The 18,405-nt window shown below is 46.5% G+C and overlaps 1 protein-coding gene across 4 annotated transcripts in view; it reads right to left on the bottom strand.

Moving 5' to 3' along the window:
* The window catches only part of USP13 (ubiquitin specific peptidase 13), a 75,560-nt gene that overhangs the window by 19,759 nt on the left and 37,396 nt on the right, over positions 1–18,405 (bottom strand). For all 4 annotated transcript variants that reach the window (XR_002087435.2, XR_009463532.1, XR_009463533.1 and 1 more), the window contains exons 7-11: positions 15,774–15,868; positions 12,226–12,413; positions 9,919–9,990; positions 9,530–9,623; positions 908–1,033 (exon numbers count right to left, since the gene is read on the bottom strand). Coding sequence is in view for 1 of the 4 variants with exons in the window: in XM_014606236.3 (XP_014461722.1) it covers positions 908–1,033; positions 9,530–9,623; positions 9,919–9,990; positions 12,226–12,413; positions 15,774–15,868 (575 nt within the window). In the remaining 3 variants the exon portion in view is untranslated. The remainder of the gene's footprint in view (positions 1–907; positions 1,034–9,529; positions 9,624–9,918; positions 9,991–12,225; positions 12,414–15,773; positions 15,869–18,405) is intronic.

Raw genomic sequence — 18,405 nt, 5'->3', positions numbered from 1 at the left:
GAGGCAGCTTATCAAAGCGAGGGCTCTGTTATGGGCTATGGAAAATCCTTTGCACCAGCGTCAAAACAGTACCAATTTCTTGTCAATTATCCAGCCGAGAGTGCCATAGAAATAATACACCTCCTCTCCGCTCATGTTAATTGTCTGTTATCAGGCTTGCACAGAAAGATATCTATAAACCAGGCCCGTAATCAGTGCATGGGATTTGGATCCGAATAACTTCACCCGGAGTGCAGCACATGACTGAGCATCCTTAATGCACATGAGGGAAGGCGGAGAATTGGTCGTCTTCTCTGTAAATCTCCCACTTCACTGCCTCCCGGACAGAATTAGCATTCACAATATTGACTCTTTTGTGGTGCACTAGATTGTAGCTCAATGGAAGTGACATTTTATGTACTAATAATCTGCTACTAAACTGCCATAGCGCTTTCAGCCTGGCAGTTCCTCCTGCTGTAATGATTCGATAGCATGCACCAGGGATTTGGAAGGGAGCTGGGCATGGTGATTTACTTGCTTCAGAAGAGGATGGAAAGGTGGAACAACAACAACATCTGGTCCATTTAATATTCACAGGCAGACTTGGCCGTTGTAAATATATGGACATGTAATTCTACACTGAGTAACAGCTGAAAGAGAGAATCACATGTGTTTATAACACTTACAGCTTGCTAAATGATGCTTAACCTGCTTATAGCTAATGAGGTTGTACTGACATTTTTGGCTGGGTGACTGCATGAGACGCTAAAGATGGGGGGAAATGTCTTGGTTTAGAAACCAACGCAGTTAAAAGTGGTGCAAATCTCTCATGTAGTATGTTAAGAGATACTCAGATCACATCATGACCCAATTCTCATCCCCTAACACAAGAAGAGATCAACAGAAGAAATAGTAAGCACACTCTCACCTCTACAAGATTTATAAGGTGCAGGAAAAACTCCTGTGCGTCTTGCTGTCTATTGGAGGAAAATTCAGGGTGCCCCTTACTTATCAAAGCCTTAAACATTCGAGGAGAAATTCCATTGTGCTGAGGCTAAAAACAAGTGAAAGAAATGTTTTTCAGAAGCATTGCTTCACATTGCTCAGAATTACACACTGGCTTGTGACGGGTCAAGTTAAGTTGCAAAGAGCCGTGGGAAATAAGCCATGTCACAGCAAGCAATTCATAATTCACTGTCCAGAAACTTGACTGACACAGAACATAAGCTGACTAAGAGCACTTTGTATCCGTTTAGGACATCAAAGCACTTCAATTTAAACCACTGAAAAAGATCCAGAAACAAGCAGTAGACACCAGCCCCGCCTTACAACCTTTGCTCTGCTGGGCTGAGCCCCTGGAGAGCTGCTCTAAGCATGTCCCATCCCAAAACCGTGCTACAAGAAGGAACATGTGGAAGGACTAAATGCACCATTGTGCATTGCCTTGTGCCCCACTGAATTGCGTGCTCGGTCACCTGCATACACGCCAGCTGCCCTTCCCTGCATGGTGGACAACCAGACTGGCTGCAGTAAGGACTATTTGTAGCAAATTGTCACAGTTCACACTGCATGATATGAAAAGTGCATCGGCACCCAAAGGGATTGTGTACCCTGCATTTCTGTGCTGAGTTACGTGGGGTGCATGGGGAGAGGAGCACAACCACCACCTTTTTCTGGCTTTGAGAATCTGTAGCGGTCGTGACGGGGCACGAGAGCAAAAATGAGTACAAAAGAGTACAAAAATAAATACATTCCCAGAGGGCATCCTGAGGACAAGGGGGCACTGACAGGTGGTCTGTACAGGGCGTGTGAAGCGGTTAAGAGTTGCACATGACCAACCAGTACTTACGAAGCCAGCCAGAACTACGATTTTATCTTAGCAAAGTCCCTGTCTGGCAGTTGCTCCTGCTGTGCCCTGCACTGCCCACATCCTTTGGAAGGACTGGGTGCTAGGAACTCCCTCAAGGGCGTCACTCAAAGAAGATGCACTGTGGTGACAGAAAGGGGCTGCTGTGTACCTTAATCCTCTATTTCCTGATTTTCTAATGTTTCAGTAGAGGATTGTCTGGAAGAAGACATGGCTGCAACACACCAGGCTTTTTCCCAATGCATATAGATATTTGATAACGTTGATTATCAAATTACTACTTTGATCAACTGGGGGTTGTCTTTGGAGACCAAAATACTATAACTTGCACCTCTAATTCGGGTCTCAGCTTTGCTGTGACAGCAATATTAGAGAAGCAGTAGCACCAGCTGAGTTTAAGGCTGTACCTGGATTTCTTTTAAAACTAGTGAAAAAGACTATAAATGCACAGGTTTCTTGGGTTTACAGCAATATTTTAAAACTGATTCACATCATTCGTGAATGACTAGTTTTTTTATAGCGTTTTGCAGAAAAAACATAGTTGGAGATGTACAATGACTGGTTTTAGCAGAGGCACATCAATACATTTTGTCCAGCACCTGTCATTTCCTTCTTTCTCCAGCACCTAAAGTACTTTAAAATATTTAGCTTTGAAACACACTTTGAAACAACACTTTGAAAACCAGGTCTTCAATCAGGAACTGTTCTTTGGGCAAAATTTCCCAAAGGCAGCCCTTGTAAAATGCAAGAAAAGAACAACTAGAAGCCCAGCACAAATCCCCAGGAGTCTGTCAAGGAAGGACTTTAACTCGCTGTATACAAGAAGTGCTGCTCAAATCTGTGACCGCAGCATTCAACCCTGAGCCAGTTACTCTGACACCAGCCAGCCTGCAAAGACTATGGCTTGCAACAGACCCCCCAGCCCTGATGTACATGTCATGTCCCCTGGCCCGTCACCCTGGCCTGAACCACATTGCTGTCAGGGTAAAAGTTGGATCTAACTTTTTCAATATTGTTTCACCAATGGGACAGTGGGCTCTACACACTAGCTGACATCCATCCCAAGTGGGTTATAACAGTTTTGGAAGAGCCAGAATCATAGTTTAAGCTAGGGGTGGCCAAATTGTGACAAGTGCCACGTGCAGGGGCTGCCCATGCCACATGCGGCACATGGCTGATCAGAGAGGGGAGAGGCAGAACAGCAGCAGACAGGGCAGGAAGCAGAAGGCAGAGCAAGACGTCAGGCAGGGAGCGGAGAGCAAAGTAGTTAGCAGAGAGCAAAGCTGCAGATTGGGCAGAGGAAGGGGATCAGAGTGGCACTCGGGGAGGGTGTGGGACTAATTTGTGGCAGGCCTGCCAAAAAGGTTGGCCCCCACTGCTTTAAATGATGGGCATGCACAACAGCTGCAGCAGCAGCAACATTAAGAGCATTATCGTGTTGACACGGTGCAACGTTTTGCCAGAATCTCAGGAACTCCTTGCTCAAGTGATTTCAGATTTGCCCCACAAACCCAACCATGGGACTCCATATTGTACAGCAATTTTCAAGGCCATCCAAGCCAGGATGTGTATTTTAGAGCACTTAGAAAGTGTCACTGTAGTGCGGCAAACCCATCCCCATCATCTCTATAGCGGTGTTAGCCCCTAAGTATGAAAACAGAAGTGGCGTGAAATACAATGCACATAAACCACATTTTTAATAAAGGAAGCTTTCACTCAGGAGGCCTAATTCTGATCTCGGTTTCATTAATGTAAGCCAGAACTAATCTCCATTTAGATCCATGGAAATCAACAGCAGGCTCTCAGTTGTTAATGCTTGTTCAGCTGCTGGCAGTATGGCTGGGGGACTGTCATGCTGAGCTGCTCTTTAAGAACTTCTGTAAACATCCAGAGACTTGATAGCGATGGGATGAGTAGATGCGCTGGGGCTTTCTGAATTCTGGGTTATAGCATATCAGTGACCTTAACCGCCCCGCATCAAAGGGGGAGGGGAGATTCAAAAATGGACCTTGGGCTACTGTACACCCGGCACTCTTCTCAGCCAGAAGCAAGCACCCTGCCTGGCAGCCGCCAGGCTCACCGGATTATTAAGGCACTGGATTTGGAACTGAGCCCTGTTTCCATTTAAATGCACCTTTGATTCAACTATCTGAGCAGGGACAACAGCAATGTGCAATGCACAGCACTCTCCAAATGAGGATCTCTCACATACAGAAAGTCCTTTCCTCCGTGACGGCAGCTTGATCAATTTGATCCAAAAAACAAGAATAGTAGCAACGACCTGAATTAAAAAAAAACCCAATCAGCTCCTAGCTGGTGACTCATGGGGACTTGGAGCCTCACTTCATTTTTACAATCAAGCGCTGCTCTTCCTATACTGTTTTATTGTGGTGGAAAGAAGATTTTAGCACCACAGAACTGGGAATATTTATAGAAGCCTGAGCATACTTTCCTTATCAGCAGTTGCAAGATAGTTTAGTTAAATATAGACTAAACTGGACCACTGAAGGTCTCACATAAGTGCCTTGACAGGCAGCACCCACTGACATCAGTAAGGGATGGATTCCCAAAGACCTGGGATGTTAAAGAATCATTTGCACTTAGCAAAAAGTGTGAAGTGAACACAAAGCAAGCTTCATATCACCCCCCACCTGCCCCAAGCAACACAACACTTAAAAGGTGCAGCTGAAAATCCCGACACATGCTACAAAAACTTTGGAGAGTACAATGTGCACTGTGCTATAATCACATTTTTCTGAAAATCTCCTACCACTGCAAAGTTATTCAGACAGCTCCACCAGATGGAGGGATGGTGGAAAATGTCCACCCTGGCATTTTCGTAATAGCGCGAATGATTCAAGTGGGTGAAAAACATTCCTCCCCTGACCCCATGTTTTGAGTTGCTGTAGCAAGAAGATAAATGCGGTGTGCAAAAAACTACAATTTTATTTAAGCTAACTTATGAGCAATGCTACGTATTCTTGTGGTGACAGTAGATGGAGTCCTTTCCCTTAGTGCAGGGCTGTCCAAATTTTAAGTGGCTGGGGGCAACATGTTGGAGAGGCCATGGGGCTGTATACCACGTGTGCACAGGGCCCCCCCACCCTGGCACCATGCGTATGGGCAGGCTCACCCCCGCCCTGCGGTGTGCACAATGCCCTGCCTCACTTCGGCTGCCCAGCTGCAGGTCCCTGCACTGCATGGGCACTCCAGATGGCCAGCTCCCCTGGTGCTGCTGGTTGCACTGTACTGTCCTACCCTGCCCCCTGCGATGAAGACATCAAGCAGAAGCTGGAGGAAGGAGCAGGACACCGCAGGTGCTGCAAAGCAGTTCATCAATGTACTTGCTCAGGATTGGAGCACGTGAATAGAAACGGGTGTGTTCGTGGCTGTCACAGCTGGGCCACATCTGCCGTGGGGTAGACACTGCTAGTCACTATCAAACACTAATCCGAAGAGAGTCTCCTAAAAGCCTTTCCCTTCATTTCTCAGCCTTTGTGACGTATTCATATTAGCTCTTAACTTTACAGGAAACACGAGCAAGATTTGGCAGAATTTCTATAACCCGAGTAAACCACGGCGGGGCAAAGCTGCTCGTTCAGAGGAAGCATCCACGGAGGCAGGGTTACAGAACGCACAGGCGGCTCCCGCATCCCCGAGACTCCATCTTTGTCCAAAAATCGGTTCACTGAAGAAGTCCCTCCCCGACAGTCTCGTTTCAGGAGGGAGAAATCTTTGCATCAAGAACATAGGGTGCACGGGGGCAGAGGAAATGCAGGTTTCCATGGCAACTGTCACTCGGCTCCTGTGACACAAGCATGTCCAGCTTCTGTTGTTCCTAAAAATACATCTTGGAATTCATCAGACGTGCCTCTTCCAAGAAGGCAAGTTCCTCTCCGGATACAGTATCCGCAATGCTCATTGCAAGTTGACCTTTCGTTTCTAAACATCCCGACCTCCAGGGCGTCGGGTTTGGGTCCCTGGGCTGGGCTGGGCTGGGGGTAACAAAGGTCAGCACAGACTCAGACAAGCCAGATCCAAAGGTAACCATTATGCCAAAGTAAACTGCGTATACAAGAGCACAAATACAAAGCCATCACGTGTGCATGGCCAGACAGCAGCTGCATTGCCATGACAACTAACAGATTGCTTCCAGGACACAATAGACTCTCCCAAGGATTCCCGGTAGCACTGAACCGAGAGGTGAGGAACCCCAGTTAATGATACTCTTGCGCTCTCAAGGCAGAGGAAAGATGAGCTGTGAAAGAGCAGCCTGGGGAGGAGAGGAGACTGCACTGCCTGTAGTCAGGGCTCCGGAAGGAGCAGCCGGCAGAGCGAAGTCCAGAGCACAGTGAGCTGAAAGGGGGCACGAGTGCCATGGAGCAGCTGACATGCAGCAATTGTCCCTGAGTCCATTCTCAACCCACAGTAAGTGAAAGCTAAGCCAGAGCAGTCTTCAGTGAAACAGGGCTAAATTACCAGGACTTAGCTTTTACCTACCATAGGATAAGAATGGGCATGTAGAAAGCTACTGCAGGTCAGCTGCTCTGTGCTAAGTCTGCCACCTCTTTTTTAGGTCCCTGTAATTTCTCTGCTTGTTCAGACCCTAAGAGAATGGGGTAGTTAACATGCTCCCAAGCCTGATCCCCAAATCTGAGTTCAGCGCCAGATTTGGAGGTAAATTTCAAAGACTAGACCTATGGCCCAAAGCACACCAAATGGATCCAGATCATGCCAGGACAAAAAGTGTTAAACCTGCCAACACATCTCCACCACTCCCACAATAACTGCACCCCACAACAGAACCATACCTGTTCCTGGATCTTACACCTGCAACCTCCAGTGTAATACATCTCATCCATTGCACTAAATGCCCTGATGGAAAATATGTACAAGAAAACAAACAACTGCGTACCAGAACGAACACGCACCGAAAATCTATCAAAGACAAAAATACCCAATTACCTGTGGGGGCACACTTCTCACAAGACAACGACTCTCTCTCCAATCTCTCAGTTCTAACCCTCAAAGGGAATTTACAAAACACCTTTTGTAGACGAACCTATGAACTTCACTTCATCAACCTACTGGATACAAAAAATCATGGACTAAATACAGGCATTGGATTTATGGCACATTATAACCTGCCTGCCATTTGATAACCGCAAACCTGCATTTTTCATATTGGCTTCTGTTCTACCCAGGAGAGCACACAAAGCACTAACAGACTCTCCCTATGCCTGAAGAAGGGTGTTTGTGCCCAAAAGCTTGCAAAGAACAATTTTTTCCAAGTATTTAGTTGGTCTAATAAAAGATATCACATCTACCCAAAGAACCTTGTCTGCCTATGTCCTTAGACCAACACGGCTACAACCAACGACCCTAAAGTCACTAACAAGAGTCAAAAAGCCCCCACGTTCTTCCCCCACAAATTGAACACCAAGCTTTAGACCTGAACGTCATCATCCAGGGTCCCTTTTAAGAACAAAGGGCAACTATAGCATGTTGTGCAAGTCCCCAGTGCTCACAAAGCAACACCATTCAGGGCAGAAGGGCTTCAGAGACTGCCTGGGAGACAATTGCTGATGGCAGCCCAGCTTGAATTACTCCTTAGCTGTTAATGCAGTATAACCCACTTGGGATGGATGTTATAACCCGCTTGGTTATAGACTGTCCATTTAATTAGATAGTCTAAAATATTAAGGAGACAATTGCTGATGCCAGCCCAGCTTGAATTACTTCTTAGCTGCTAATGCAGGATAAAACTAACTGAATGATAGAAAAACCTTCAGTAGAATGACCACTGCAGCCCAAAATGTCTAACTCTGCTAAAATCCTATGGCCCGCAGTATACAGGAGGTAGCTTTGTGATCTCTCATGGCCTTACAAATCTGTGCCACTATGAATCCTCAAGATTTAGCATTTGCAGAAAGTAAAATAATACAGCACTCAAATAGCAAACAGCAATTCCCACAGGTCCAATCTGGCGCTGTAACTTCAGGCAAGGAATTCTGACCTCCCCAAACTCATTCTCACTTTTCATCTCGAAAGTGCGCTCCAGAGTAGCAGTTGTCACTATGCACTTGTGGAGAAGGAAGCTCCATTAACAGAATTAACCCCTTAATTGCTAGGCACCAAACCACACCCGTGAAGCTTGCTCACACAAGAACTAGGCCTTACATCTCTTGGTCAAAACTGATCCTTTATATTGCTATCAAGGGCTCACAGGATACGACAGAAGTTAGACGAACTTTCTGATGGTTGCGTGAATGACAGCAGAGTCATTCATTGTTTAAGGAGACGAACGTATGGATAAATGAGAGCGCAGGTCAGCAGAGCAGCAATACCGATGGCAGGTGGCTGAGGACACATGGCAAGCGAATGGCAAAAGCAGCAGTAGTTGATGCAGCATTAGAAAGTGACCCAACATTTGTGCCACAACAGGAGGATGCAGGAACAGAAACTAGGGAGCTAAGGAGGATAACATTGGACTTCAGGCAAAATCTCTCTGCTGCTGCAGAATTGTTGCAAGGTACAGCACTGCTTTTTGCAAAAACCAAAAAGGGCAGTTCCTCCCTAGAAGCTCTCATTAATAGAGACAGATGGAAACTACATCACGCAGCTAGGGAAAGATGCCTCTTCCCACCACTCTTCTGTTCTTCATACATTACAGATTTGTTCTTATCCACAGCCCTACGTGACTGCTTTTCTTTTAGATCCAAACTGTTCCCCTGTGATGGCATGGACTGGCTAGCCCCTCATGAGGAAGGAGTTGTTGGGCTGGGTTGGCCCTACCCCTCCAGTATTCTTGCAACCAATGCCAAGACAGAAGGAGTGGTATCAAAATAAGGGGGAGTCAGACTCAGAGAGGGGAGGACTCAGTGCTGACTGAGCCTCCTGGTCAGACATCCTCTGAGGAGTAAGCCTTGTGAATTCCCAGGTCAGTGCGGGTGCCTGGGCAGATTGTAGGACCGGCACCAGGGAGGCACCCTGGTATCTGTTTATACCTCCACCCCACACAAAGCTGGTACTAGGTCTCTTTCTTATTAATTCTAGGTCTCTTTCTTATTAATTCACAGTCTAAATACTAATAGGAATCTCTTGAAATTTCAAGGGAACCAAGAGAGAGGGCTAGTTAAACTCATTTATGTTCTTGTGACTGCCAATTGGCTTACTGCAATCCTGCAAGTGAAAGAAGGCAGCTGTACAGAGATGAAAGTCTCCTGCACAACTCCGTATTCTTGTGTTCGCCATACTGGAATTCCTCCTGGCTCCACGAAAATCAGTGGGAGTTTTGCCATCGATCACTTTGGAGACAGCTCCTTTGCATCTTTAAGCTTTCATTTTGGACTACAGCCAGCTTGAGAAGTTCACTCCCCAATCTTTAGGGCTCTCTAATCTAAATAACCACTTTTTGGCCCTCGGTGCATCTCTACCTCTGCTTTGTGTGCACAGCAGGAGCAGCAGAATCCCTTCCCGGCAGAACCGCGGGGCCCTTTAAAACTTGCACAAATAGGTCCTGACTAATAGATTCCCGACCAGAATCTTATGCATGACGCCTTGCTAAACATCCCGCGCTGGATCCAGCTGAACCCCCACGCTCTCCAGTGCCCATCACCTGTTCCCTCTTCTCAGGGCTTCACTTTTACCTAGTTATCGGGCTGCACATGCTCAGTCAAATACCTTGTGTTCTTCTTTCATCACCTGTTCAATAAGCTCAGATTTCACTGGTGGCTTAGAGTACTGGCCTGAAAGGAGGCCGTGTCCTAATTTAACCCTGTAGGGAAAGGGGAAAAACAAACAAACAGAAAAGACAAAAGAGATTTTCCTCCAGGCTTGGAGAAGAAAGATTGACTGCAACTTTAAACGCTCAAGAAAATTTTGCCGCCTACAATTAGCTAGGCTGGAATATACAGCTAAGTATTCCCCGACCCATGATCTCACTCCCCAACCCCTACCAAGATGCTCGCTCTCCCCTCTATTTATAGCCATTTTGCTCTGGTACCTTCATGGCTGGATTATTCAGATTATTCTGAGTAGAAATGGTTAAAAATAGCAACATGGCCACTTACATCTGTGTGTTGAAATCCTGCGTTGGATCGAGAGGCGAGTAGTCAAATATTCTAGGAAGGTTTCCCACGTACCTGGGCAGTGAGGACAAAGAGAATCGCACAAAGGTTATAGCTGGCTTTCCTCGGGCGTTCTCTGCTAAGATATCTGGTTACCTAACTGGCTGTACTGCAGGGATACTTCAATGACACCTTTGTCTCTTGGGAGAGCTCAATAGTGACAAAGCTTATAAGTCCCCCACGGCAGGGTGTTTTTGTCAGGATGAAATTGTAACGTTTTGCTTTCCTACCTAGAGAGGAAAATGGTGCCAGGAGCTTCCAAACAAACCTGAAAGTCCCACCCCTTGAATTTGGGGTCCTAGTCTCGTCTCCGACACAAACCTTGCATGTGAGCTTGGGGAAAATCATCTAATCTGTGTCTCGGCTCCTCATCTGTAAAAGGGACACAATTGCGACTCCCAACCTCACAAGGCTGGTGTGAGACACGCTGTCCTAAAGATTGAGTACTGGTATTACAGTAAAGGAGACCATGTGAAATATCACAGACGGGCTGACAGTAAACTTGCTTATTCTCATTGCAGTACTGCACAGATGTCAACTAATTAAGCCTCCCATCATCTTCACGAGACAGTTCAATATCTTCTCTGCCTCTGCACACCTCAAGATTAACCGGCTTGTCCAAGATCACAGAGTCCATGTGTTCTCAGCTCCTAATAAATGGCTCTAGATCAGGACCAACACAATCGGCAAGTTCTGCAGCCTGAAGACGGGTTACTGGGGCCCAGTTTCAGAAAAGCAAGACCGATTCACCCATCTATTGTCAATAAGCTCTAAGGAATACCTTAGACCAGGGATACTCAAACCCTGGCCCAAAGACCAGATTTGGCCTGCAGAGCTGTGTCATGTGCCATTCCCCTGCTGCCAAATTTCTGCATTCGTGGGGAGCTCCATGAGCCAGATAACGTGGCCTTGCATACTATACCAATGTGCAGGACCCAGCAGAGCTAGCGCCTGACTCTGATGTGTGGGGATGGGCAGAAGCAGTGTGGGACTGATCAGGGCATGTGGGGCCCAATCTAGATGCGCGGGGCCTAATTCTGGCACCAGGGACCCAACCCAGCCTATGGACTAACCCCACGCAGGACCAAAAGGTAAGGCACCACTGTTAGACCATTCAGTGCTGCCTCAGCCAGCCACAGTCTCCATCAGAGTACTACTTTATTTGCCATGAACCATGAGGAAACAATTGAGAGCATATGTCCATTTGTCCTGATCCATCTTCTACCCTTAAAAATCTCTGCTACTTCCTTTATACCAATGTTTCTATTAGGTCCAACAAATCACACTGCTGACAACAATCTCTTAGGCTTAGGAAGTCCATCCTGACAGAGACAGAAAAGTTGGCATAAGAGTCCAGGCATGAAAGACTTAATAAATCTACAGACACCGCTCCATATGGCTGAGTAAACAAACAAAAACCAAATTCCCCCCACTTTCTTTTCCAGAAGACAACTGTTACATAAAACCTGGGAAGTTTTCCAAGATCTGAGTGTGCCGCTTTCAAAATGCACACTACTACTTCTGTTGGACTATAAAGGAACACTCTAAAGCGTTATCATCACCCATGTACAATGATAAGGTTGCACTCCTTGGAATGCCAAGTATTCTGCTCTCATTTATAGTTACAAGGTATTTTTGATCAATCACATGGAAAAAATCTCAAATAAATGCAAAACAATAATATTAATTTATCAATTACCAGGACAAAATGATTAAACAATCTGTTTTTACAACTCAGATTCCTTTTTTTTCCATCCAGAAATTGCTCAAGCTCATAAGGTACTTCTCTCTCTCTCTCTCTCTCACACACACTTTGTAAAACTTTTCCTAATTTATGCTTGTATTGTTAAAATACTATAATTTTTCTAGAATGCTTAGAATTTTTCTGGGTTAAGTATACTTATACCAGTATAGTTTATTCCCATATGAAAAGAGAAATAAGCTCTCTCTCTTCCCTACTTGTATAGCCATATCCATGCTAGTAGGTACAACTCCATGGGTTAAACAATTTCTCATAAGAAGAACCAAGTGTGGCAAAATCTTTGGGCAGACTAGGCTAAAGTTTGCAAGGTCAAGAGTGATTTTTGGGCAAGGTACCCAATGCAAATACTGTATCACTTAACCTGTCACTGAACTGGATGGAAGAACCTGCTTGCACCGAGGGTACAATATTGAAACAGCACACAGATTACAAAAATAAGAAACCATGACCATGCAGCCTGTGCAAAACCACTCCTGGGAATTACTTACGCTCGCTGAAACTCAGGGATGCTGAAAATGGCCTGCATGACAGCGTTGACGTAGCAGCTATTTCCCTGGTTTTTCATGCCAGTGTATCCTGGGCCATACATGGGTTTCAGCTTCATGCCAGATTCCTGAATTACCTCCCACTCAGAGACTCTTGGCTTGATGTCGTTATCTCTTAGACCGTTCTCTGTCTGAATGCAAAGGGATTCTGTTGCATTTTTTTAAATAAAGCAGCAATTACAGGGCATTAGTTAAAAACCAATGTTAATTTTCTAAAGAGAAGAGCCCAACCAGAAAAGGAAGGAAAAAGGTCCCAACCCTAAAGAACAAACTTTCGGATCGAAATGTCAGCTATTGAAGCACACTGGCTAAGAAGGGGAGACCAATCTCAGCTCATGAAGATATAACAAACCTAGTTTGGAAACTGCAAAGAGTATGGCCACAGTAGCATATCCTGTGAATCTATACTACTAGTAGAACCTGAGACAGCTAGGGGCCATCACCATCAGCTGTAGGCACAGCAGTGTAATCACGACCTTAGGTCACAGCTCAAGGGGCTTTCTCTAGGTCAGATGGGAGCAATCCAATGTTATGGTCCTGAAGACACTACTCTGACATGCCTATGCAAGCACAGCCACAGTTTGCTACACTAAACGTTTATTAGCAGTAGATTACTCATGCACAGGCATTTTACTAGCAGGCCCAAAGTCAAGGGATTAAATCCTGACCCCTCTGAAATGACTGAGACGTGTACTGCATGCTTATTAGGGTTTTTCATTCCTGAGGAGGAGCACTGACAGCCTTAATGGTGTCTTTAATAAATGTGGGCACTTGTACACATGATGGTCGTCAGGATATACACGTGACAAAAATGTAATGTGTGTGGCTTAATGGCATCACGCATTACACATGCACCAGTTTTGGGGGTCTTAAATGACTTTGCAGTGTTGCAAATTAAACTACATCTGGATGTAGCTTAGTTTGCAATGTTGCAAAGTGGAATGATGCAGCTGTCAGTTCATCCCTCGGCCGCGGGAGAGGCAGGCAGGCACGCAAGAAAAAAAAAGACTGGACCCCTTGCCACTTCTGCCTTCAGCAGGTACCTAGTTGCCACAGGCACCTCACCTGCTGAAGGCAAAAGTGGCAAGGGGCCCAATCCTATATTTCTCCCCCAGCCCCCCAACTTGGGGGACGAGCCGCCAGCAGGCTCCAGTCCTTTCCTTCACAGCGGCAACACCCCCTGGGGCTGCCCAGGTGGGCTGCTAGTGGGTGGGTGCTGTCCCAGCTCAGATGCAGCACCCAGCCAGATCCAACTCTTCCCCAAGCCTGCTGGAGCTTCCAATGCCCCATGCACTGCCCCTGCCACCTTCCCCCAGGAATAGACTGTCTTGCCCCAGGATAGTGCAGGGAGGTGGCAGGAGGGCAGCTGGGTGTGCTGGCAGCCAGAGAAGGCAGCAGGGATGGTGCACAGGGCGCTGGAAGTCCAGGGAGGCTTGATGGGCTTCCAGTACACTGTGCACCATCTCTACTGCCTTCTCTGCCTGCCAGTCACCCTCCTGCTGCCTCCCCACTGCCCCAGGGGCAAGCCAGCCCATTCCCAGGCAGTCCCAGGTGGTGGGGACAGTGCACAGGGCACTGGAAGCCCCAGAGGGCTCAATGAAGAGTTGGATCTGGCTGCGTGCTGCCTCTGAGGTGGGGCAGGGCCCACCTGCTAGCAGCCTGCCCGGGCAGTCCTGGGGGGTGCTGCCACCGCTGAGGGAAGGACCCAGGTTACCTGCATCTCAGGGGCTACTCGTCCTGCCAGCAGCTCATCCCCTGACTGCAGGAGAGGCAGGCAGGCTCTGCAGAAAAAAAAAAAAAAAAGAAAGAGGATCAGGCACCTTGCTGCTTGTGCCTTCAGCAGGCAACTGCTGGAAACAGTGGAGGTCCTGATCCTTCCCCCCACCCCCCCCCGGCAGAGCCTGCCCACAGCCAGGGGGCAGCCCTGAACTGCAGGGGACCCTGGTCCTTCGTTCCACCATGGTGGTGCCCCCCAGGGCCACCCAGGCAGCCTGCTAGCAGGTGGGTGTTGTCCCACTCGAAGGCAGCACCCAGCCTGATCCAACTCTTCCCTGAGCCCACCCAGGGAGCAGCACCCGGTGGGCTTTCAGGAGGTAGGCTCAGGGAAAAGTTGGATCGGGCCAGATACTACCTCTGAGCTAGCAGCCCACCTGGGTGGCCCAGAGGGGTGCTGCCACTGCAGAAGGAAGGACTGGGACCCCCTTGCAGCTCAGAGGCTGCTCGGCCAGGCAGCAGCTCGCCCCCTGGCTGCAGGTAGGCTCTGGCTTGGGGTGGGGGGGAGAAGAATCAGGCCCCTCGCCACAACAGTGACAGAAGCCCCTATACTGAAATGGTGGGTTTCAATTAAAAACCCACCACTTCAATTTAGGGCGCATAAAATAAAATCTTGGGGATTAAACACCTGTTACATGTACAAGTGCCCTAAGGCTCCTAGCCAATGGTATCAACAAGGTTTTTAGTATTAGACCTGAGAAGATGTTTCAAATTTAACTCTTCAGTTATAATTTATACAGTTTATTGCCCGTTTTCTTTTGCCTGGACAATGGAAATGGACTAGTCCATTTCTTTCTTCTTCATAGTTTTCAATCCATCTCATTTTCAGTGTTTTGTGCATTACTACAAGATTGAGCTTGCAAACAAAAAATGGCCCAGGTCCTATTTAGCATCTTCCATTCATCTGTAATATCCATGCAAACAAGGTAGGCACCATCATGCCCATTTTACAGAGGGTGAAACTGAGGCATGGAGAAGGGAAATGGCTCATCAAAGGTCACTGACCAGCAGTTCACTAACAGAGCTGGAAACCCCATGCTCTCAAGGCCCAGCCCAGTGTGCCCTCTCCAAACAACACTGTCTCCTCGACCAGGAGGGAAACATATTTGTTTTGTATAATAACCTCTTTCTATCAGGATTCCCCAGCTTTATGGACCCATTTCCATTTGTCCTAGGTTTAATCCCTTCGGTTGTTAACAACATGCAATTTTGAGGCCATATTTGGTTTATTTTTTTAATTACCTTTGTCTCATCCACTTGTTTCACTTACCTGTAGTGGATTTAGGCTTTTTACCCTTAAAATTGCATGTGCCACAGGACTCTTGTTCATAAACTAGCTGCTGAGCACAGTTAAATATTCTCAATATTCATCTCCCTTGTGTAGCAGAGCCTCTTAGCTTTGTGGCGAGTGATGCACAAAACTCTGCAAGGTGAGTGTTCAAATTACAGACTAGAAGGGAGCCCTAGTGAAGGCAAATCCCAGATCCTGAAGTTACACAAAACGATTCCTTACAGCCCAGGGCACAAACATGGCCCAGCTGACAGTGTTCTTCCCAAAGCTAAATACTAGCTGAACAACTGTACACAGGCAATCACACGTACACAAGCTTAAGGAATCCCATTTTTTGTGGATATAGTGTCCGCCCCGTCCCATCCCGTCCCCCGCCCCCGCCACCCCGAGTAGAAAAGTGAGATTGAAGAGCAAAGGTATTTCCTACCCCTTGCATCTGGAGCATGTCAATCCCAAAGTGTGCCAAGTGCTTTGCCACGTGTGGATCTAAAACTGCCTCCTCCTCCTCAAAGGAATAGACATCTATAAAAACAGAAAGAAGCAGATGTGATGACACACAACATGTTAGCCTCGGTTTTGTTTACCAACAAAACGTTCCCAAAATAGTACTGCCAAAGACGGCAGTATCATTATTCTCTCTGGGTTGGTAGACGACATACAGAAATGAGTAACTGCACAACTGTAAAAGCTGAGAAGTGTCTGATCCTTTCCAAATATATCCTCAAAGTATATATAGCATATAGGTCTGATCCTCTTCAAATATATACCTTGAGAGAAATATCCCAACACCCTCTGCTCCTGGCTGTCAAATAGCCTCCAAATCTCCCCCAACTCATGCAAAGTCCTCACTGATCAACAAATATCAAGCACCTCATAACCCTGTCTTAAGAACAAACATATTTCCACGGCTACCAAAATCACGACAATGAAACCATTAGAAATCCATGGATCTTCTAGATGTCTAGCAAAATCACGACAATGAAACCATTAGAAATCCATGGATCCTCTAGATGTCTAGCAAAATCACAACAATGGAACCATTAGAAATCCATGGATCTTCTAGATGTCTAGCAAAATCACAACAATGAAACCATTAGAAATCCATGGATCCTCTATATGTCTATCATGGGAAGTGGTATACCTCGTTCAATGCATGAAATGCCCTCCCGGAAGCTATGTGGGTGAAACTAAACAAGCCTAACACTCCAGATTGAAGTCCCACAGGAAAGAGATGGGCAGAAGGTAGGTCATGGTAGCACCTTAGAGACTGTTTCAAAGGGGCATGAGTTCTTGTAAGTGACAGCCTACTTGGCTCTGTGAAAAATGTGCTTCCATGGGTGTTTGGGTGTCTTGGTCCTTTATCTCTTTTCTTGCCAAGTCCTTTCATAGCATCTGACAGTCACTCCAGTTCTGACCTCATAGTCCTCTTACTCAAGAGAAATCTACAAAGTTTGCACAAGATGGGCCTGGAAACAAAAAAACCCGTAACTTTACTAGACACTAAACATGGACTTGACATAAGAGGATGGTTTCATAACTCATAATCTAACTGGTGGGTCTTCTAACCTCTCTGTACTCCACAGGTAATCACGACCCTTTTCCCTCCTGAATGGTCTTGATCTTTTAAATAATTAGGTTACCTGTTCAATTGCACTCCTGCTTTGAAGCTACTTCTGATTGCTTCTTTTTGTTCCTAGTCTCCAGCCCCGTTTTCTTTTACATATGGAGTTAAATACAAGCCATCATTTTTTCTGGTACTTAGCTTAGGCTGTACCTCTTTCTTTCCCAGACCTGAGGAAGGACAGTTTATGCCTTATACTGCAGTTTATCTAACATCTCTCCCAACTATGGTCCAATAACAGTTGGTTTAATAAAAATACCACTATAAAGCCTCTTGCTTTTCACATATTTCCTGGATCATTACAGCTACACCAATATCTAGTTCTATTAAAGCTGTCAGGTTATACTATTTCTGCACCAAGGAGAGAAAGTCCCAATCACTTTTCTTTTGCTCTAGGTGATTGCTCCTTGGACACCCAACAAGACTGCACCAGAATTTCCTTCTCTGATCCTTTCTCTTCCTCCTACCTAGAAGCCAGCAGGGGTAGGAGAGAAGTGTGCAAGCCCCATGGGCTTAAGTTTCTTCTAGATGGGTGACATTGCTGTCCTGGTTGGTTATCACACAGCAGAATTCAAGACAAGAAGGGAAACAAAGCTTGCTTAGCAAGAACGCTTTCCTGTCAAAACAGAAACCACCAAGGTTGAGGGGAGGCCTGAAAGAAAGGAAGGGCCCATTGTTCACTGTTTGCCGAGAAAGATGAAACCTGCTCTGATCAATTAAATACGGTAACAGATGTGAGAGATGCTGTAGCCAGACTTTAAGGACAAGGTCTCTGTCCCCTCCTTGCTCCAACAAGGAGTGGCTACTTTCTTCACGTCCCTCCCTGGAGTCTGAAAGGACTTGGCATGGCTTCCCAGTCCTTCCTGACAACCAACTGCTAGAATCCCCCCTCCACCTTTCCCTCCCCTCCACATCCTTGCACTTCCCCAGGCACGCACATCTCCCATTGTGATGCAATATCTGACCCCTGCCTGATGGAGGGACAAGAACTGGTGGCAACAGAAAAGGTCCCATCAGAAGCACAAAGCTAGGGGACAGGAGGGCAAGACCCCAGAAGACAAGGAGAAAAAAAGAAGTATTTCATAACAGCTGTCTCCTTTCCAAACAATGTCCAACCCCATCATCCCCTAACAGTCGTAGAACATCTCCCCTCCTCAGCACAGCATCATCCGGCTACCTGTATGAAGCCTTTGCAACTGGCCAGTCCTCCCAGAGAGTTTAGACACCTGTGGCTTGGACTTGCGTTGACCTCAATGGAATTTGTGCCTGAGCATTGGGATCTAGTCGGTCTCAAAAGTCAGTGCAACTTTTGAAAAGGTATTGTCTTCATAGTAGCGACACCTCTCAAAGGCTAACTAATTTAACATTCCCACTATTAGTGTGAGTCATGGGTGACCTCCCTGGTATTCATGTAGATGCAACACGTCCCTCTGCTGAA

This window comes from Alligator mississippiensis, chromosome 7 (assembly GCF_030867095.1).
Source record: "Alligator mississippiensis isolate rAllMis1 chromosome 7, rAllMis1, whole genome shotgun sequence".
In the NCBI taxonomy this organism is placed as follows: Eukaryota; Metazoa; Chordata; order Crocodylia; family Alligatoridae; genus Alligator; species Alligator mississippiensis.
The sequence above is the reverse complement of the archived record's forward strand: the minus strand, read 5'-3'. Positions and strand labels throughout refer to the sequence as shown.